We start from the raw sequence: 21,108 nt of genomic DNA, 5'->3' as shown, positions 1-21,108 counted from the left end.
TAACTGCAGGAACCCCTCCTGGGGCAGGTGCCAGAGCAGCGTGAGAGGATCCACCTGGCTGAACGGTGCCAAGGAGAAGGAGCGAGTGGGGCAGGTGTGCGGAGGCAGAAGCTGGGCTGGGAAGAGATGGGAGGGGCAGCCATCCCAGGCCTGACTGATCCCCGCCCAAGGCTGCCCGTCCCCCTCTTTCCCCCTCCACAGAAACAGATCAGAGCTCTGGGCACCCGGTCTTTGCCTTCTGGAACTATCCCGCCCACACCCATGTGCATCCTGGGCCAGCTTCTTTTAAAAAGTCCCTTGGAGGGCGCCTGGGTGGCTCAGTCATTAAGTGTCTGCCTTTGGCTCAGGTCATGATCCCAGGGTCCTGGGATCAAGCCTCACATGGGGCTCCCTGCTCAGCGGGGAGACTGCTTCTCCCTCTCCCACTCCCCCTGCTTGTGTTCCCTCTCCCGCTGTGTCTCTCTCTGTCAAATAAACAAAATCTTAAAAAAATAATAATAAAATAAATAAAAAATAAAAATAAAAAATCCCTTGGAAGCTTCCATCAAGGCTGCTCTACCAAGGTGAACCTCAAGGGGGAGACCATTCTCCAGGGGAGAGGAAAAGGCGTCAGTTGAGGGAGTGAAAATGCTGGGCCCCTACCTCCCCCCCCAACGCTGTCCCCTACTACACCCCACCTGGTTCTCAGGTTTTGGGGGGGCAGAGATGGTTCTTAGACATTTTTGCAGCCTACGGACCCAGCCTTCGGGTGTTCAGCAAGGGTCCGTTGGATGATTGGGTGGATGTATAACTTTTATTTACACCTAGACTGAAAATTTTATCTCTGCTTTTCAAAATCCAACGAAAATGGCAATAACGTTTTTAAATCTACCAACCTACAGAGACAAAGAGAAAGAAGACAGCAGGTGAGAGGTTCTAATAAAACTCTGGACAACAGAAGGCAGATGGACAAGGGGTAACTGTCTCAGTGCAGAAAGTTGAAACCCAAACACTTCGAAAGAGCAGGGTGGGAATGCAGAGGATGGTACAGACATGGGGCCTATACCTGCCACCGAACTCGGCAGGCTCAGAGGTGGGTGCGGGAAGTGCCCTAGAAGCTGGGGTGCAGGACGGGGCGGGGGCCGAAATAGGAGGACAGGTGGAAAGCCCCCCAGATGCCCTCCACAAGGCAGCAGGATGGACATCTCTGGGCATCCATCCCCTGCCCCTGGCTGGAGCTTATTCTGGAACCTTGGACCCGAGAGGCTGGAGAAGAGAAAAGGGTCGCTCTAGAAACTGGGAGTTAAGGGAGAATCTGCATACGAAGAGACCCCCAGCTCTTTCTCATGCTGACTCCTCAAATACCAACAGACAATCAGGCAGGAGCGACCTGGTACAGAGGTCAAATGGCCGGCTTCCAGCCAAGGATCACCAGGCGCTTGAGGAAAGCCTCTGGCTTTTGAGAGAGAGCGTACCACAAACAAACAAAAACTCTATACTGTGAGGTACCTTCAGGAGGGCTCACGTCCTTCTTCCCTACCCACCATCTTCTTTTCAGAGAAGGGCCTCCAGGGAGGCCTGGCCAATGCCTCAGTGGCGTGCTGGGTCTCCAGAATCCTGTCCCTCCATCCCACCCCCACCCCACACTCTTATGCTCCAAAGGGATGTTCCATTGGCTGCACCGCCCCACCTGGAAGGAGCGGTGACTCCTAGAAATGAAGCCAACTGGATTCACCCAGTGGGGTGCTGCCAGATACTTGACAACTGGCTCCCGGGAAAGAAGAAACCCCAGTTTGCAGGCGTTTGCTGGTTTCCAACGTGGTTGCCAACGTGAAGTCACAGGAGTCCCAATCTCAAGTTCCATCCCCAACGTGAAGGAGAGGTCCACAGCCGTTCCCCTCAGGCCCATCTGAGCTGGTTCCAGCACACCGCTGGGGCCCTCAGCGGCCAGGGACTCCCTCAGGTCACTGCACGGGGTCAAGCGCCCTCTGCCTTCATTGCTCTTCCTCATGAAACACGGCCTGTGAGCCTGACTAACCTCAGGGTCAGCTCCTCCGGAGCAGAGGAGAGACAAGAGGGCAAATCCATCTGTCCATCAACAAACTACCAGTCAGGAGGGGCGCTTTGATATAAAACTAGGGCTGCAGAGGAGGCCCCCCCAGAGACTGGGTTTCCCCCTGAATTGCTCCCCCATTTTCCAGTGGCTGCTCCAATCTGGGGGCGCAGTCAGCTGACTTTTCTCTTTGTTGACTTTGGAGGGGTTGCCAAGCTTGGACTACGGGGACGGTGTGACCAGCACCAGCTTTGCTTGGCGCTCAGGCTCTGCCGGGGGTGTCGAGGCCACTCTTGGGGAGAGGGGGCTGAGAATCAGGTCCTTCCAAGTCTTCAGGCACCTCGGGACTTGGCCTCTTATACAGCACCCCGATGGCCTCAGTTTACCCACCCACAGCCCCCCCATTCAGATGCCAGGGAAAGGAAGGACGAACTTTAATTGCTGCCAAGAACAGAGACCTCCCTTTGTCATCACTGACCCTGGGCATGGCACAGCTGTCTCAGCCCAGGCTCGGTCCACCCCTCCTGGAGCAAGCAGCCCTCCCCGCCGCCTGGGACCCGGGATTGCGGGGGGCAGGGTGCAGGCGGGGGCTTCTGCCTGCCAGGGCCTAGGAGCGCCACAAGGCCAGGTTGGCAGGAGGCACGTCGAGGCGCTTGCGGGTGTGATCAGTGTCCCTTTGGTATAGGTAGCCACAGGTCAGCTTCTGCAAGGTGGAGAAGGGGTTCAGGGAGTTGGAGTGCTGGGAGGTGTAGAAGTTGAACCTGAGCTTGTCCGGGTTCTGCCCCCTCGGGTCTACCACCACCGGCATGTAGGCCGCCACCAGCGTCTGCTCGCGGGCCTGCTTCCATGACCGGGACAGGGCAGGGTGTGGAGACTTCACTTTTTTGCCCGATGGTGTCTTTGGCTCCTGGTTGGGTACGGAAGGTTTCTTTGAGTCCTGGGGGGAAGGAGAGAAGGGGAGAGCTAAGGCATCAGAAACTGGGGCTTCCACTGCTAAGGCCAAGGGTGGGAGGGGGGAAGGTGCCACCAATCAGAAGCTTCCAGAGCCACCCCGGAGACAGCTCTGCTGGCCATTCAGCCAGACAGCTCCAGGTAAGGGGATGTCCTTCAGGGCCCCCTGACCTGCCCCCAGCTTGCTTCTCAGAGGCCTCTGCCAGCTTGCTTCTCAGAGGCCTCTGCCAGCTCAGAGGCTAGGAGCAGCGTTACCCCTCACCCCTCTCCCGCACGTCCGGCCGTCTGTCAGTGTCCTCCACCTGGCTCGCATCTGGGTCCTCTGCCACTGTTCCCACCAGGCCTCCATCCTGTCTCCTGCAGGGTTACTCCAGCTTCCCACCAAGTTCTCCTGCCTGCCTGCCTCGGGCCTCTCGGCCTGGGCTTCACACTCACACCAAATGAATCTTTCCGTATCAATGGCCAGATCATAGAGCTCCCCTCCTCATAGCATCTTTCGCTCTCTACTGCCCAGAACAGACATCTCAAGGCCCCCAGCCTGGAAGGCAAGGACGTTAAGGACGGGGCTCCCGTTACCTTGTGCTCTAGCCAGACCGCCTGCGCATCACCCCTGGTGGCACCTGGTCCTTCCAGGCCTCCGGGCCTTTGCTCGGGTGGTTCCCCCAGCCCAGCATGCCCTCCTCCGCATCCATAAGGGAGAGTCTCTTTCCTGTCTGGCTGTGAGCTCCTTAAGGGCAATGCTCTCTCACCCTTACCCGTGACATAACAGCCTCCCAAATCCTATTCCTTGTTTCACTGCAGAACAAGGCATTTGGTGAGCACTCAATAAATGTTGGTTCGGTTGAACTGGATTCTAGCAAGAGGTACTCCCCCTTCCGACCAGCCAGCCCATTCTATTTTAGAACACCTCTCATCGTTATGAGGTGACAATGCCAGGTCTTGATAATCACCACTCTTGGTTGATGGGGCATGGAGGTCTACTCCTCAAGGAGGTCCCCACTGCCACACCGATCACGTCTAGTGACATTTATTTCCTCCTCCGTTGCTACTCTCATGACCCAAGTGTTTGGTTCATCTTTGACCCCCACACCATCTCCTAGGCACCAGATGCCCATTTCACTAGGGACCTTCACAGACACGACAGCACAACCCAGAGGACGAGAGGCGTGTGTGTCGGGTTGGCTCTCCCCTACTCTTCCAGGTACAGCGGTGAGGGGGACCCACTTCCGCTCTGCCCGGGCTCACAGCCCTCTTGCCCACAAGGACCTGGGAGGGAACCGCTAGCTACAGAGCTTCTGGAACTTGAAGGCCTGCCATCTTACAGAGGAAATCCCTGGTACTCGAGAGATAGTGCATGCTCTTTTGCATTTAGTCTACAAACTACTTGCCCAGCTCACGCTTGCCCAAGGCTTTCCTCCCAAGCAGGCTTTGGTGCTAAAATTTCCTCCCCAGGAATGTGTGTGTTGTCAGCCTTGCCTTTCGAAATCCTTCCTCTCCTTCCAAGCCAGAAGCCCTCTTGACACCTCCTCCAGGAAGCCTCTGGTACTGCAGCCCCTGCCCCGATCTCACCCTCCTCTGTGCCTTCAGGCCCTCCTCTTGGGATGTAGTCCTTTGCTAGGCTGGGACAAGGGGGAGGCAAGTGCACATTTTGAGGAGGAGCTAAGTCTGAGTCTGCAAGGGCCCAGAATGTTTCTGTACCTCTCTCGCTGCCCTGATTGCTGTGCTGGCCTCATCCCAATCCCAAATCCCGGTGCTTCCAGGCTCCTGCCAATGTTCCAACAGCCTGTAAACCGCTCCCAGTGTTCAGGACCGCATCCTAGTTGCCTTTGTATCCCTGGGGCTTACCCCATAGACGGCACACGGCAGAACTGGAGAGAAGGGCGGCCAAGTGTTCAGCAATCTTCCCACTTCCCAGAATCTTCTGGGTTCAGCGACTAGTGCCGGGGCCGGGGGGGGGGGGGGGGTGCTGTTACCAGCAGAGGGGCAACACCGGAAATGGGCTCTGAAGCCAGTAATCAACAATCGCTCTGTGAGCACAGAGCCAAACTCTTTACGTGGATCATCTCTTCTAACCCTCACATTACCCTTTAAGGAAGATATTATTCTTAGTCCTATTTATAGTGGAGCAAACTGTAGTAAGGAGGGTAGTCCCCCATTTAGGGGCAGGTAGCTGGTAAGGAACCAGGCTAGGACCGAACCCAGGCCTGGTTGACCCCACGGGCCACACGCCATACTCCACTACGCCTACTCTGTCCACTCCACGGGGGGCCGTGGTCTGCCAAGTCATCTCTGCCCACATTTGGTCAAGGGCAGCGGGGGAGCAGGGAAGGGAAGGGCAGCCAGATCTCCCAGTTCGGCAGGAATGCTGTGGGGTTTTGAAGGCCGGATTTTGACATTACCCTCTCTTAGCGGAGCTGACGATACGGCATCATTGGCTTCATTCAGTCACTCCATTCATTCAAAATGATTCCTCTTATAGGCCAGGCTCTGAGTGTGCAAATAATGCACATAGAAACACACACATAAAGCCCTGTAGAGCCGGGCTTCCTGCCCTCAGCACCACAGACGCTGGGGGCTGAGAATTCTTTGTTGTGGGGCAGTGCCGGACCCTGCAGGAAGTTTAGTGCATTAAGTGTGCTTCTGAGGATGTGGGGTTCTGGTCCTCTTGACATTGCAGAAGGGCTCAGCCCATGGCCGTGGAGAGGAGGACCCGCAGAGCCCCCCACCTTCAGTCTTGGCCTCAGGCTCAGGAGGCTGGTGTCAGGAGTGACAGAGGCATGTGCTTTCAGAATGGCCGGCGGGGGGGGCGGGGAGGGGTTCTGACCAGAGACCCACAGAGGGAAGGGCGACAGTTGCGAATTGGGACTGAGCATCTACCAAGCGCCAGGCACTAGCCACTCAGCTCTGCAAAAGCTCCTAAGAGCCATTGGAGATGTTCCTCCCATTTCTCAAATGTGGAAAATGAGGCTCGGAGACATGGAGGCATTTGTCTGAGTTCACGTGGTTGGTGAGGTGGCAGAAGTTCCACAGCTGAGACTAGTTGGTGCGGGAACCAGGGCTGGAACGGTCCCCTCTCTCTCTGGTCCAGCCAGGCCCTGCCTCAGGGGCCGTCCTGCCCTGGGGCCACCTGCCATCTCTGCTCTAGTGGCTGCTACCGCAACATTTGGGGCCCTGGGGGGGGGCACCCAGCGCCTTCAGCACATCCAGGGATGAGGCCCCCACAGAAACCGGGGCAGAGGGACAGTCCCCGGAAGGAGGAAGAAGAGAAAAGGGAGGAGCAAGAGAAGACACTGGGGAGGAGGGGGAGAGGGAGGAGGCAGGACAGAAGGAGGGGGGAGGAGGGAGGGGAAGCCCAGGCAGCCCAGCCTTGCCCTGCCCCTTCCAAGGGCCCAGCCAGGCTCCAGGTGACTAACCTCAGAGGGCTGAGAACACCCCATCACCGGCCCAGGGCCCAGCACTGGCCAGCTCTGGGGGGAGGGTGGGGCCAGAACGCATACTTTCCTGGTTAACATCTGGTTTCATTTAACCTTCTCCTCCCATCCCCTCGGGTTCTCCTGTCAGTGCACTGGGTGGGGGGCGGGGAGCAGGGGGGGTGGGGGGCGGGGAGCAGGGGGGGGTGGGGAGGATGCATATGCGTGTGACTTTAGAGAAGTGATTCACAACCGGGACTGTTTTTCTCCCCGGGAAAACATTTGGCCATGGCTGGAGACATTTTTGCTTGTCACAGGGGGGATGCTCCTGGCACCCAGTGGGGAGAGGCCGGGGGTGCCACTCAATATCCTAAAGTGCCAGCACAGCCCCCCAATACAGAATATCGGCACCAACGGCAGCACTGCCAAGGCTGAGGAGCCTGCTTGAGAGCTTTGAGGAAGACCCCTAACTCCCCACCTGCTTCCCTCAGCCCGCACTTAAGCCTCCCATTCCAGCGCCTGGGTGGCGCAGTCGTTAAGCGTCTGCCTTCGGCTCAGGTCATGATCCCAGGGTCCTGGGATCGAGCCCCACATCGGGCTCCCTGCTCAGCTGGGAGTCTGCTTCTCCCTCTCCCTCTCCCCCTGCTTGGGTTCCCTCTTTCGCTGTGTCTCTCTCTGTCAAAGAAATAAATAAAATCTTTAAAAAAAAAAAAAAAAAGCCTCCCATTCCAGGAGGCAAGGAAGTCTAGAGGTCAAGTAGAGGGTCTCACCAGGCCCTCCCCTCCCACTACCCTATGTTTATTTGCATTTCCAGTTGGAGTCAAAAGAAGGAAGCTGAATAGACCTCTCCCTCGCTGAGCCCCATCCCCAGAGGCAGACCCTACCAAGGCCTTTTATATACCCACATCTCTGTGTGTGTCCCTTCTACCAGGATTTACAATGGGGAAGAGGGTGAGTCAAGAGTGGGGCTTTCAGGGCGCCTGGGTGGCTCAGTTGCTTAAGCGACTGCCTTCAGCTCAGGTCATGATCCTGGAGTCCCCGATCGAGTCCCGCATCGGGCTCCCTGCTCGGCAGGGAGTCTGCTTCTCCCTCTGACCCTCCTCCCTCTCATGCTCTCTGTCTCTCATTCTCTCTCTCAAATAAATAAATAAAATCTTAAAAAAAAAAAAAAAAGAGTGGGGCTTTCTGAGTAAGACCTGAAGACCTCATATGGGGTATTTCTGCAGGTCTGGGAAGACACTATCCTCTCAAATACTTCAGGCCCCTGGCACATCTGCTAGGCTAGCCTGAGCCTGATGTTTCCACCATTAGCACCTCACTCATGGGGGGGAGGCCTGGTGCCCTCTTGAAATGCAAATGGCACTGGGTGAGACAGCGGGTGAGGCCTCCCAGGGCACCTGATCCTGTGGAATGTGCCTGGGCTCTGGAGTGCGAAGGTCTGAACTCGGGGCCTCACTCTGCCCTTATAGGTCAGGCAACCTTGGGCGAGTCTCCAAACCTCCTTGAGCTTCGGTTGCCTTGTTGGCAACATGAGGATAATAAGGCTCTCTCCTTCACCAGCATGCTGTGGGGGAGCAGTGAGTGTGGGAACTGTGGGAGCATAATGCAAATAGTAATTATGATCGGTCTCCTCCCGCAGTTAACCTGGAGGTTTCGAACACGCTCATCTTTGCGAGAGCAGGTTGGTCTGCTGTGGGGCAGAGGGGCTGGGAAGGGAGCCTATGAGGAGGCCCAGCCTGGGCCTTAGCGTCCTCGTGAGGCTGTCTAGCACGGCGGCTTGGGGTTCAAATTCCAACTTCACCGCTCACACTGGGTAGCCGATCCTCTGGGACTTTATAATACTCTGTGCCTCAGTTTTCCCACCTATAAAGTGGGAACAACTAAAGTATCTGCCTCATAGGGTTACCATGAAGATTTCATGAGACATTCAACATAAAGTGCCTAGACCTCTTGAGCGCTCAGTAAACTTCGGCTATCACTGCTACTTGTTACAAAGGAGGCTCCCAGCTCTCAGCCACACGGGTGGGCCAGGCTGGGGTCTTCATACGCTCTCCTGTCAGTCAAACTTCCTAATGCCCTTGGGCAGCCCTGTGATGTCATCCCACCTGGCACATCCTTGACCAGGGCCTTTCTTGTTGGTGAGATGGATTTCTGGTGGTCGGGGGCTCCAGAGTCACCCAGGGACCCTTGGGAAATACTAGGAGTGCCCAGGGGTGGGGAGGGCAAATTTGCATAGGCAGGGGCATTGTCACACCTCTTTGACAGCACAATTCCTTCTGTCTTCCTAAGGAGACACAGGGGCAGGGCTGGGGGCTGAAGTTTCGAGGCCTGGAAGGGTCTTTTCACCTTGCCCTGACCCACTCTGCAATGCTCTCTTCCCACAATCTCTCAGGACCTGTGAATTGTGGGTCCTGAGGTGAACAGAGAGAGGAGGAAATTCTCCCAGTTATTCAGGTACCTCTAGAAATCCCAATGTTTCCCCCAGGCCCCCAACAGGTCATAAGAAATTACTGGCAGGGAGGAAATGCACCCAGCCAACTCTCCCTTCTCTTTCGGTCTCCCTCTCTCTCTCTCTGCCTTCCAAATTACCGAGATGATGGCTGGAGGGAGGCGGGGAGGGGTGGATGGATGCCTGGACAGACAGAGGAGTGAGAGAGTGGATGGGCAGGAGGATGAGTGTTGATAGGTAGATAGATGGTGGATGGGCAGACGCCCCTGATTTGAGCCCTGCTCACCTCTTGAGCCTCATCTCTTGCTATGTTGCCCCTCACTCTATGCAGTAGCTAATTTCTTAAACATGCCCTGCTCTTCCCACCCCAAGCCTTTGCGTGTGCTATTCCGTAGACAGGTGGCTGAGCAGGGTGGCCGCGGATAAAAGGATAGACAGGTGGTCAGTAAATGGCTACATGGGTGGATGGTTGTGCTGTAGAGGATGGGATAGCAGAGGCCCAAGAGTCAGGCTCCTTGAGCTTGAATCTGGCTCTACCATTTTCCTGTTGTTGACCTTGGGCAAGTAGTTGACTTTCTCTGTTCGTAGTTCTGTTCGTTCATCTGGAAAATGGGAGGACTACAGGTCTCTACCTACTAGGGATGGGCAGAGCACTCAGGATGGTGCCTGGCACAGAGTAAGCACTCAGTAACTATGAGCTATTATGATGTGCGGGCAGGTAACTGGATTGATGGGTAGGCGGCTGAATGGGCCATTCTGTCCCCGTCTTCGAACACCAGACCCTCCCAACACCAGACTCGGGAGGCACCTTCCAGGAACGTGTCTGAAATCCCACATGAAGGAAGGGGCCTGGGCTTCTCCCTGGGGCGAGAGGGGAGGGAGATAGGACAAGCCAGCAACTTCCTGCCTTTTGCCACACTGGCTTGGGCTGGGCCCAGGACTGGTTTCCTTCCTGGTACTATGTCAGCACTGACTGCTAGTTACGGGGTGGACTTTGGGGCCCTATGGCAGATCAGGAGCTGGGGTGTTGATGACATGTGCACTGTTCAGATCTCACACCCTGATGGTAATGACCCCTAATTTCTGAGAGGCTGGGAGGGCCCAGGAGGGGAGGCGGGCGGGGAAGAGGGAGCAGGAGGAGTGGCAACAGGGCTTACCCTCTCGGAGCCTCTGATCAGGGATTTCCAAGGCTCTGGGGCAATGATAGCTTGCTTGAGAGAGGGTGGGAAGGTGGGAACATGGTGTTCTGGATGGTGTGGCTGGCTCGGTGGCTCTGGGGAAAGTGGCCTGGCTCCCAGCCCAGGGCCGGAGGCAGCCGTCAGGAAGGAGCCCAGGAGGCAGGCAGGGTTTCGGGGGAGCAGGGCTCCACAGCGTAGCACACTCTACACCTTGTCTCAGCCCAAGGGGGGGTGCTGGGCTGGATGCTGGGTGGCCTGAAATGAGTCCCATGGCCTCTCTGGGCCTCAGTTTCTGTATGTGCACAATGAGGATGTCTGGTCTCTCCATCTTGGACATTTGAAGGAAGGTGAATTGAATCTCATCCTGAGGACTTCAGATAGGGGCGTCTCCCCCACGACTGAACATAGGCCTGGACCCTGCGAGGAGTGTCCCCGGCCCAGGCTGGCTTCCACTCACTTCACGATCTCAGGGCGGTGAGATCGAGCCCCGAATCGGGCTCCATGCTCAGGGGGAAGTCTCTTCTCCTTCTCCCTCTGCCCGTCCTCTCTCAAATAAATAAATAAATCTTAAAAAAAAAAAAAATCATGGCCTCTGGACCCACTCTGCCTGGGTTCAAATCCCAGCACGTGCTATTGCTCAGCTATGTGACTTGCCTGAATCACTTAGCCTGTCTCTGCCTGATCTGCAAAGTGAAGCTGATAATAGAATCCACCTAGAAGGCTTGTTGTGCACCCCCCAACCACCTCCACGTGAGCTTAGAGCAGTGCCTGCTGCAAGGTAGGTGCGGGGAATTATTATTATTTCTAAACCCCAGACCACACCGATTCACTCTTGTCTCCTGGAAAACCACCTTTCTCTGACTTCTCTGCCACACTCCAAGCATCATCTCATTTTATTCATCATCAAACTTCCTGGAGGGTAAGGACTGACCTGTACTCCTCAGTGGGCACTTGAGAAGATGGGGAGTGCTGGTGAAGTCCATGGCTGACCTGGAGCACAGGAAACTCACCCAGCACCCACACATCTTGCCACACACAGCCGCCCACCCCCCGCCTCCCTGCTGCCTGAGTGTTCTCCCACTGCTTTCCTCTACGTAGGCCTGGTTATTTGGACATTCTTTCCACCCCTCCTTGCCTGCTGTGTGATTTGGACAAATTACTTAACCTCTCTGATCCTTCCTTGTTTTTCCTTTGTTGGACTTCAAGTACAGAGGGCTGAGTTATTCATACGCCTTGTTCATGGTGCGTTATCATCCCTGGTCTCCAGAGGCCTCCTCTCTCACATTAATTGTCCCCCTTCATCTCTAGGTTCTAACCACATTCCCCACCCGCCTCGGCCAGAGGCAACCATCCTAATGTACTTAATAAGCATCTTCTTGTTCATATATTCTTACAAAATATATGTATTATTGTTTTGAGTGCAGGTTATTTTCATTTACATAAGTGGCATGGTGTGTTTTAGATCTCATTCTGTTTACCTTGGATGGCTCCCTACTGTTTTTAAGATCCAGCATCTGGTTCCTCACTTCCCACCGAGATGTAGCCCACGCAATGCATGTTTTATGTCTCTGCTCTCCCCCAGGACCCCCAGGGGTCTCCCACTCCCCATCCCCGCAGACAACACCACAATGCGATCACATCCTTGGCCCTCTGTGGACCTGGGTGGCTACTCTGGGGCATATTCCTAAGAGCAGAATTGATTGGTCATAGACTAGGAGTAAACATCACTTAAAGTCTTTTCTCCATCAACAAAATGAGTGTATTGTCCCATCCCCTGTGGCGCTGATGATGGTAGTGGGTTAACAGTGCAATCCACTCGGCCCCATGCCTGACACAGAAGAGATGCTCAGTGGCTTCCAGACCTCAGGGAGAGCTGGAGGTAAGCGGGACCCAAGTGAGCTCTCAGAGAAAAGCACCCAGGGCTCCAAGTCCCAGCTCAAGGGTTGGTCTGCAGAGCCCGTGAGAAGTATGTGGGGCTGTGCTGACTCCTGGAGGTATGAACTGATCTGGAATGTTTTTGAAGCTCCTGCAGCCCAGGCCCAGGTCCTGGTGTGCCCGGGAAATGCTTACTAAATGCCCTTTCTCACTCTCTCCTCGGAGCCAGAGTAACCTTGTCACACTGGAGGTGCCAGACAGCCTTATTTGTTGTTCTGCCCCGACTCTGCCAGCCAACGAGCATTTTAACTGCATGTGAAACCACCCCTGAGTACCGGATCCCATCCTCCCATTGTACAGACAGAGAGACTGAGGCTCAGGATAGCTCCATGGTCTCACAAAAGGTTAGTGGCGGAAGTGGCTCTAAAATAGGAATCTCCAGGTTCTCCCCTCTAGGACTCTTTAAAAGAAAATGCTTTCCATATTAAATTATGTTCTTTATTATCTATGGAATTTTCAGTTAAAACAAATGACCTACCAGCGGAGCACAGTACCAAAAAGTAAACAAAACAAAACAAAACAAAAACCCACATGTAGTCCTGGCATTCCAGCTGAATCTTCTCCATGGTTCCGCTCCCTTCTAGTCCCTGGACATTTGCAAATTCACTTTCTATATCTATGGTCATAATCTACATGGATTGCTTTTTGTACTTAGCAACTTTTTTTTTTTTTTAAGATTTTATTTATTTTTTGACAGAGAGAGACACAGCGAGAGAGGGAACACAAGCAGGGGGAGTGGGAGAGGGAGAAGCAGGCTTTCTGATGAGCAGGGAGCCCGATGCGGGGCTCGATCCCAGGACCCTGGGATCATGACCTGAGCCGAAGGCAGACGCTTAACGACTGAGCCACCCAGGCGCCCCAGCAACTTTTTTTTTAACACATGCATGTGCACGCACACACACATTATTTCAGATCGTGGGGTTGTGTTTTACAATGGGATGTTTTTGCCTGGCCTTCAAGGTGATCTTGCAGACACCTGCCCCACCCCATCTCCTGTGCTCCAGTGGAATTTTCCTTCTTGAGGTTCTTTTGTTGAATTGTCACTGTCCTCTTCCAGCCTGGCAGGGCCTCTGTTCTGCCTTTGCTGTTCTCTGGTTAGCCCCTCTGTGCCCAGAGTCAGGGTAGGGAGCATGCGGCTGCTAAGTACCTATGGTAAGTCAGCCTCCCAGATACCTGAACCCACTATCTTGTTGAATCTCATAATAACCTGACATTAATAGCCCCTGTTTGACAGATGAACAAACTGACACTCAGAGATATGGGAGCTCAGCCGTGGCCACACCCTGGCTAAACAGGAGAGTCAGGATTCAAACCTATTCCCCAGCACGGATCCTTCCCACTCTGGCACGGTCCTCTCGGCAGGGCCCATGGTTCCCAAGGGAAATGAGTCTCTCCCCAGCACCCCGCAACATACCACCCCCTAGGGCTGGACTTGGATCTCCACACTCTCGGGGAAACGGGTAACGACTTTCTCTGAGCCCCCTCTCAGGATGTGGGAGTCCATCCCCACTCCCCCCGACTTCATCTTAGCCTGATCTCATCTCCTGGCTTGTGCCCAGTCCAGAGGAATGCCAAGGTCAGGGGATTGGAGCCCACCCTCCCCTGCAGGCAGAAGGGAACAGTTTCAGGAGCTGGTCCAGCATAAGGTGTCTCCAGCCTGGAACAAGAGGATCTGTAGCTCAGTAGCATGCGGGACTTGGGAGCGGTGACCTTTGCCCCTGCAGACACCTGGCTGGGGGTGCAGGGGACCTCAGCCCGCACATCCCCGGCTCCGAGTGCACTCTCCCAGCCTGGAGTGCGTGTCTTTGTTGGATGTAGGGAAAGCCACAACCCAGACAGAGTCCTGGCTGGGTCTCTGGGAAGAGCACAGCTTCTGGGCCCCAATCTCATCCCACAGTCCGGAAGTGGCCGGGAGAGTCGGCTCTTGGAGGTTCCTAAGTCATTGTGGAGCCAAGATTTAATTACAGGATCGGGCTTTGGCTGTTTTGAGGAGAGCCTGTTTTTCTTTTACTGGGGGAGCAGGTTGAGGTGTTGTTATGAGCAGGAGGGGGGGACCCTGTCACAGCAGTACCGGGCACAGAGTGGGACCCTGTCCCCGGGGACTCAGCCCCCAAAGCTGCCCGGGCCGCCAGGCAGGACTGATGGAGAGGGAGTACCCACCGTTGAACCCAGGCCTTCCGCAGACTGCCCCCCGACCAGACCCCGCCAACGTGGGACTGCAATCCGGGTGAAATGGGTGGGGAAAGGGCAAAAAGAACCCTGATGGTCAGACTCGGCAGCCTGCCAGGCTTCTGGTGTTCAAGATCACAGCAATTCTCTCTCTTCCTCCATTTGTGGCCCGAACGCACGCAGAAAGCAGGGGGCCAGCAGGGCACAGAAACGAACAAACACTTCAGGAGCGCCCCTGGGCACCAGGCCCTGTGCTGTATTGCACACCCACGATCTTACTGAATCTTCCTGACAGTCCTAGGAGGGGCACTATTACTCCCATGCTACAGATGAGGAAACCAGGGGCGTCTGGGTGGCTCAGTCGGTTAAGCGTCTGCCTTTGGCTCAGGTCATGATCTTAGGGTCCTGGGATCGAGCCCTGTGTTGGGCAACCTGCTCAGTGGAGACCCTGCTTCTCCTTCTCCCCTTCACCCTGCTTGTGCTCGCGCTCTCCTTCTCTATCTCAAATAAATAAAATCTTTTTTTTTTAAGATTTTATTTATTTATTTGACAGAGAGAGTCACAGCGAGAGAGGGAACACAAGCAGGGGGAGTGGGAGAGGGAGAAGCAGACTCCCCACTGAGCAGGGAGCCCGATGTGGAGCTCGATCCCAGGACCCTGGGATCATGACCTGAGCCGAAGGCAGACGCTTAACGACTGAGCCACCCAGGCGCCCCTAAATAAAATCTTTTTTAAAAAGATGAGGTAACCAGCTCAGAGCATTTTTTACTTCCCCTATATGCAAACTGTCCATCAAGACCGCCCTTTCTTCCTAAGAAATGTCCCATAGACTAAAAACTTTGCTGTGTTTCTACCACCGGCATACAAGTCCTGCCCCCACTCCCCTCCTGCTTGTATTAACTCACTCATTAGCCAATTAACTGACCAATTGAGCAGCTCCCCTTAGCCTCCACTTTCTTCTTCCCATCGTCCTTCATCCTGCTGCTAGATGAGCATCCTCAAAACATAGCTGTTGGGGAGCCTGGCTGTGGAGTGGGCGACTCTTGATCTCTGGGTCATGAGTCGAGCCCCATGTTGGGTGTTGAGATTACTTAAAAAACAAACAAATAAACAAAACCCCACAGCTGTTACCAGTCACCAGCGCCTGCTCCTGGTAACCACTGATTCTAGGCCAGAGCTCCTCAAACCTTAACATGCTCCTGAGTCACCTGGGGACCTTGTTAAAACATAGATCCTCTGCTGGGTACCTTCATCCATCAGCTCACTGCATCTCATAACAACCTTAAATTAATAGCCTGTTTAACAGACAAACTGAGGCCCAGAGAGGTTGCCCAATGTCTGGGATGGGGTTTCTCCAGTTCTAGTAGATTTCTACAGTTCTAGTAAGATCCCAGGTGATACAGATGCTGCTTGCTCATGGACCATACTTCTAGACTCTCCTGCCTACTTATTTTTCTTTAATTTTTTTATTCTTCTTTGTTTTTATTTTTTTAAGATTTTATTTATTTCTTTGAGAAAGAGAGTGAGTGATCAAGAGCACAAGCCGGGGGAGGGGCAAAGGGAGAGGGAGAAGCAGACTCCCTGCTGAGCAGGGAGCCCGATGCGGGGCTCGATCTCAGGACCCGGGGATCATGACCTGAGCCGAAGGCAGACGCTTAACGACTGAGCCACCCAGGCGCCCCTCACACTTTCTATTTTTGAACAGCAAATACATTTACATGGTTAGAAAATGAAAAAGTATAAAAAGGCGGTCAAAATTCTCCCTCCCACTTCTATCCCCCAACTGCCCATTTCCCCCCATCTCCACCCCCAGTAACCACTTCTATTAGTTTCTTATGTATCCAAAGTTTTTCTGTGCCAATATAAACAATAAGATCATACTTATCTTGCCCCAAATAGTAGCAAACTATACACACCATTTTGTCAACAGTTTATCAGTTTATCTCAGAGATAACTGGACACAGTCGGCTGACTCATTCTTCTTTAGAGTTGCATTATTCCATTGTGTTGACGTGCCATAATTTACTTAACTAGTCATCTCCAAATGGACAATTTAGGTGGCTTCCAATCTTACCAACTGGTCTTTTTAAGCCAATGATACCCTGGCCAACCTTGCCGTGACCTGCCTCTCATCCCCCAGTTCCCAGCTTCCACCACGCTGAGCTCCTGCTGAGTCCCTCACGCCTCCTGCATGCCCTCCCCAGATGCTTCAGCCACTGGGGAGCAGATCAGATGCTGCTGATCTGAACCTCTGCCCCCTTAGTCTCCTCCTCCTCCTCTACTTCCCCTCTTCCTCTTTCCATGTGTCTCTCTCCGTCTCCCCAGATAGACTACAGCAACTTGAACTTTGATGCCGTGTCTTGACTTCTCAGGACCCTTGACAGCCCACAGCTGCCACAGAGCAGTTCTCTAGAATACCGGGTCTGTCGTGGAGGGCTGCATATGAATGCAGCCACTCCCTGGTAGCTCTGCTGGGGCTGGTTCAGGGTAGAAGAGCCCAGGAGCTACCCTAGGTGGGAGAACTTCATGGCTCCAAGGTCTCCAAGAAAGAAGCCTCTACTCATGCCTGAGTGTCTGGAGCACTTGGGCAGTGTATGATGATGTCCAGGGCAGGCTGGGGCATCTGGGTTTCCCTTGTGCTCTCCCTGTGTGGACGGTGGGAGGAACCATGATGCGGAGATAGGAGGATGGAGGGATGGATGGTATGGGTATGTGTGCGTATGGGTATGTGTGTCCTTCCCTTCCCTATTAACATCCTTGTCATCTTTCACGGGCCAGCTCAAGTCTCAATTCTTCCAAGAAGTCTTCCTGGACTTCTCCAGCCCGTGCTGACTTCTCGTCCTCTGAATTCCTGCTATGTGTATGAGTGACACCAATCATTGTTCTGAACTTAAGTCATCATGGTCTACTACCTTGGATCATGTAAGCCTCATCTCCCTGATGAGGCCTCAAGATCCTCCATGGTAGAAATAAGGCTTCTCTAATTCTCTTATATTCCCATGTACCCCCAAACCCTCAGTCAGAACCAGACAGCTGGGAGAGCCCCCATAACTCCTCCTTGAATGAACAGCAGTGGGTCTCAGGACTGCCACGGTAGTGGGTGGGGTGAGACAGGGTTGACCACAGGCGTGTCTCCAACCAAAAACATTTGGGGAACACAAGTGTTTCTAAAGATGCTCCTGTCCCTCCCTCCCCCCACCCCAAGCCCATCTGTTCCTCAGTCTCTTCCTTCCTGCTGGGAAAACAATGACCTCATAGCCACAAGCCCTAAAAGCCCAACTCATCTGGAGCAAGTAAAGGGGACTTTGAAAAAATGTCACAGTCATGAAAAACAAAACCAGGGGATGGTACTAAATCAGAGTTTAAAGGCACATGACAAGCAAATGCAATGTGTGACTCTTGACTGGATTGTGGATTGGGAAAAAAATAAACAAAACTGGCATTTAGGGGATAACGGGGAAATGTTTAATACTTCAGTGTGATAACTATTGCAGTCACTTCGAAAAATGTCCTGATTCTTAGGCAAGGGATATTGAAGTATGGGTATGCATGGGGAGATGGGCCCGGATATCTACACGTTTCCACCTTCAGCAAAATGAAAATGAAAACATAAAGTGTGTGTGTGTGTGTGTGTGTGTGTGTGTGTGTAGAGAGAGGGCTTGTGTGCAAATGCGGTGATATGTTGACAATCCAGGAGAAACGTGCACAGGTGGTCATTTTACGAGTCTGCCAAATTTTTCAGAATGAAAAGTTAAGGGGGAACCACCTTTGACACAAATTGCTGGACAACTGCAACTGTCTGGGGGCGCTGGGGGGGGTACAGGCTCTGTGACTGGTCATCCCCACCCAGCCGTCCACACCCGCTGCCAGGAAGCACCGGAATCCAACCCCTGGGCCTGGCTCATCCCCTACTCTCAGCACCTTGCACGCAGTCTCCCAGTCATCAACTCCCAGGACCCCCCCAGGGCTGCGGCCATGGCACAGCCTAGCTCCGACTGTCCTCCCCAGCTCCCCAGGTCTGACTGTCCTCCCCAGCTCCCCAGCTCCGACTGGTCTCCCCAGCTATGACTGTCCTCCCCCTCCCTAGCTATGACTGTCCTCCCCAGCTACCACTGTCCTCCAGAGCACCGTAAAGGGCCACAGCTCCTCTCTCTGGGGGAGGAAACCGAACCCTAAGTGGGCTCGACCCACCCTGACTTTTTAAAAAATTACATTTACTTAACCCACCTTTTCTTTTTTTTTTTTTTTAAGATTTTATTTATTTATTTGAGACAGAGAGAATGAGAGACAGAGCACATGAGAGGGGGGAGGGTCAGAGGGAGAAGCAGACTTCCCGCCGAGCAGGGAGCCCGATGTGGGACTCCATCCCGGGACTCCAGGATCAAGACCTGAGCCGAAGGCAGTGGCTTAACCGACTGAGCCACCCAGGCGCCCCTCACCTTGAGTTTCTAAAAATTATATCCACTTCACTTCCCAGAAAAGGGAATTTGATGTACAAAAAATTGCCAAGATTTAGTCGTCCTGCATTCTCTTTGGAGCTCGGCCACTGTGGCTATTTTCCACCTCTATCGTCAGATAGGGATCCTCCTTCATTGCTTTTCCTCCTTTATTTTATTTTTTCTGATGGGCACTTCCTTATAATCCCCTGAAGGCTCGCGGGCCACATTTTTGAGGGCCCGCAGAACCCTGCAACGTGCCCGCTTTGGCCAGCCACTGCGCCCAGTGTCGGGCCCCAGAGTCGTTTCCGAAGCGCCCATACTGACCTGGTCATGAACCCCCTTAGACGTAGGGGACTAGCCCGCCTCCTGCCTCGCCCAGGGAGGAAAGGGCTGGAGGAGGAGGGCCAGGAGGGGACCTCGGGGAGGCCGGCCGCTCGTCTCCCAGGCTGGGCGTGGGCTGGGCGAGGTCCCCAGCCCACCGGGCCGTGCCAACAATGGCCTGTTGTCGAGGGAGGCGGGCAGGAATGCGGCCGGGGGAGTCGGGCGGCGGCGCGGCGCGGGGCGGGGCCGGGCGGCAGCCTCTTACCTGGCCAGGTGGCTCGCATTTCCAGGCGAGCGGCGGCGCCCGCAGCACCTGTCGCCGGTGCGCGCGGGCGGGGAGCCGGGCGGCGAGGGGGCATGGCCTGTTAGGGGCCTCCGGGGAGCCGGTGCCGAGTTGGGTCCGGGGCAGGGCAAGGCCGAGGGAGGGGAGGTCCCTCCCCGGGTGCCGCGCGGCCGGCGGCAGCATGAAAAAGAACCAGACGGTGCAGGGCACGTTCAGCAAACTCTTCGGCAAGAAGCACGCCAACCCGCCCAGCACCTCCCTCTACGCCACCAACCCCCCCTGGATTTTCACCCAGGAGGCCCCGGAGGAGGGGAGCCGGGACTTCGGTAAGCGCGCGCGCGGGGTGGCGGGCCCGGGGGGCGGCGGGGAGCGCGGGAGGCGCGGGAGGCGCGGCCGGGAAGGAACACGTTGCAACCTGCCCGCCGGGGCGCGGAGGCGCGGCCGGGAAGGGGAGGCGGCCCGGCTCGGCTGTCCCGGGAAAGGGCCGACCGGGCAGAGGTGCGGGTGAGGAGGGAGGCCCCTGCCGCTCGCCGCTGACCCCGGCCGCTCGTCCGAGGTGATTATTTTCCCTCCCCGGTGAAACTTATGTCTGAGTTACTGTTGTCAGAAAGGCTTCCTGGGGCTTGTTCCCCCCTGCCGAGGACCAGGGCACCCCCTTCTGCCCCCCTCTCTTCCTATCTGGGTGCTGACACGCTTGGCTCTCTGCACAGGGGAGGCCCAGGAAAAATCGACAGAAGCCACTGCTGGCGAGATTACCAGTCGCTGCAAGCTGAGCCTGGGGCCCGGGTCGTCTATGGGCTCAGCCCCAGGAGACCAAGATGGGACAGTGGAGGCCAGGGAAGCCCCTCCCGACGGGCAGCTGCCCCTGGCCCCTTGAGTCAGGGTGGTATGCCTCTGCACGTGTCTGGAATCACCAAGCCAGCCCGGCCCTGGCGCTCTGGCTGTGGGTCATCTGGTCACTGCATCTTTGTGCAATTTGTACCCTCTATAACAGGGGAAACCAGTGCGATGAGGACAGGAGTTCACTTCTTGTGTGTGAGTTGAAGCTCTGGGCCCAAAGACAATCACCCTGCACAGCTTTCGCTCACCTGCCTTCATTGTCACCCCACTGTCTTCCCTGACCTTTATGGCCACTGTACCACGGCCCACAAGAGGGTGGTAAAGCCTCAGCCCCTGCTGTTGGATTCAGTTCAGCACCCGGGTTGTCATAGTGGGGACACGAGGCACCTGGACAGGAGCAGGACAAACAAGGTATCACCTCTTCCTGGCCCAAAGATCTCAGACCAGTGGGTGAACAGAGCTAACCATATGCCGATTAGACCATTCTGAGCCTTTGTGATAAAAAATGAAGTGCATAAGGGGCGCCTGGGTGGCTCAGTCGGTTAAGCGTCTGCCTTCGGCTCAAGTCATGATCTCTGGGTCCTGAGATGGAGCCCCGCATGGGGATTCCTGCTCAGCAGGGAGTCTGCTTCTCTCTCTCTCTCTCTCTCTCCCCCTCTGCCCCTCCCCACCGCTCTTTCTCTCTCTCTCTCTCTCATAAATAAATAAAAATCCTTAAAAAATGAAGTGCATAAGGAGCAGAGAAGAGAGATGACCTCAGCTTGGAACTAGGGTTTGAGCTGAGAAGGAAGGGCATCCAGCATTATGTAGAGCAAACAGCAGGAGCAAAGCCTAGGAGGGGCAGAACAGTTTGGAGTCACAGTTTAGGAACTTACTAATACCTGTGTTCTGCCAAGTATAACAACTCTGTGAGACCCGAACACCTTTCCTCGCCTGTGTAGCAAACACTTACTGACCCCTTGTCAGGTGCAAGGTACCATTCTAAAGTCCCTATGTTGTTGACTCATTGGACCCTCATCTAGCAATCACCATGTAGTCAGTGATGCGGGTACTATAATTCTTGTTTGTCAGATGGGGAGACTGAGGCACAAGGAGGTTAAG

The 21,108-nt window shown here is 54.7% G+C and overlaps 2 protein-coding genes across 3 annotated transcripts in view; one reads left to right on the top strand and one right to left on the bottom strand.

The window, feature by feature from the left end:
• Positions 1–637: 637 nt before the first annotated feature.
• CIMIP3 (ciliary microtubule inner protein 3) lies at positions 638–19,350 on the bottom strand. The gene is made up of 2 exons (XM_064597601.1): positions 19,150–19,350; positions 638–2,969 (listed from the first exon to the last, which is right to left on the bottom strand). Exons 1-2 carry the CDS (start codon positions 19,348–19,350, stop codon positions 2,640–2,642), a joined length of 531 nt encoding a protein of 176 aa, XP_064453671.1. The 3' UTR covers positions 638–2,639.
• Positions 19,349–21,108, top strand: part of CUNH6orf132 (chromosome unknown C6orf132 homolog) — a 45,951-nt gene continuing 44,191 nt past the window's right edge. For both annotated transcript variants that reach the window (XM_064597599.1, XM_045865997.3), the window contains exon 1: positions 19,349–19,493. In XM_064597599.1, coding sequence (XP_064453669.1) covers positions 19,349–19,493 — 145 coding nt within the window. The remainder of the gene's footprint in view (positions 19,494–21,108) is intronic.

The sequence above is a fragment of the Mirounga angustirostris genome, unplaced genomic scaffold (assembly GCF_029215605.1).
Source record: "Mirounga angustirostris isolate CCGP_5_RB_7025 unplaced genomic scaffold, mMirAng1.0.hap1 SCAF_8, whole genome shotgun sequence".
In the NCBI taxonomy this organism is placed as follows: domain Eukaryota; kingdom Metazoa; phylum Chordata; class Mammalia; order Carnivora; family Phocidae; genus Mirounga; species Mirounga angustirostris.
This window is presented reverse-complemented; position numbering and strand designations above follow the sequence as displayed.

Excerpts from the sequence above, each read along its gene's own strand:
- CIMIP3 (XM_064597601.1), bottom strand. The coding sequence starts at position 19,350 with ATGCTGCCGCCGGCCGCGCGGCACCCGGGGAGGGACCTCCCCTCCCTC. Across the intron at positions 2,970-19,149 it reads AATGCGAGCCACCTGGCCAG|GACTCAAAGAAACCTTCCGT; the intron begins GTAAGAGGCTGC and ends CCTTCCCCCCAG.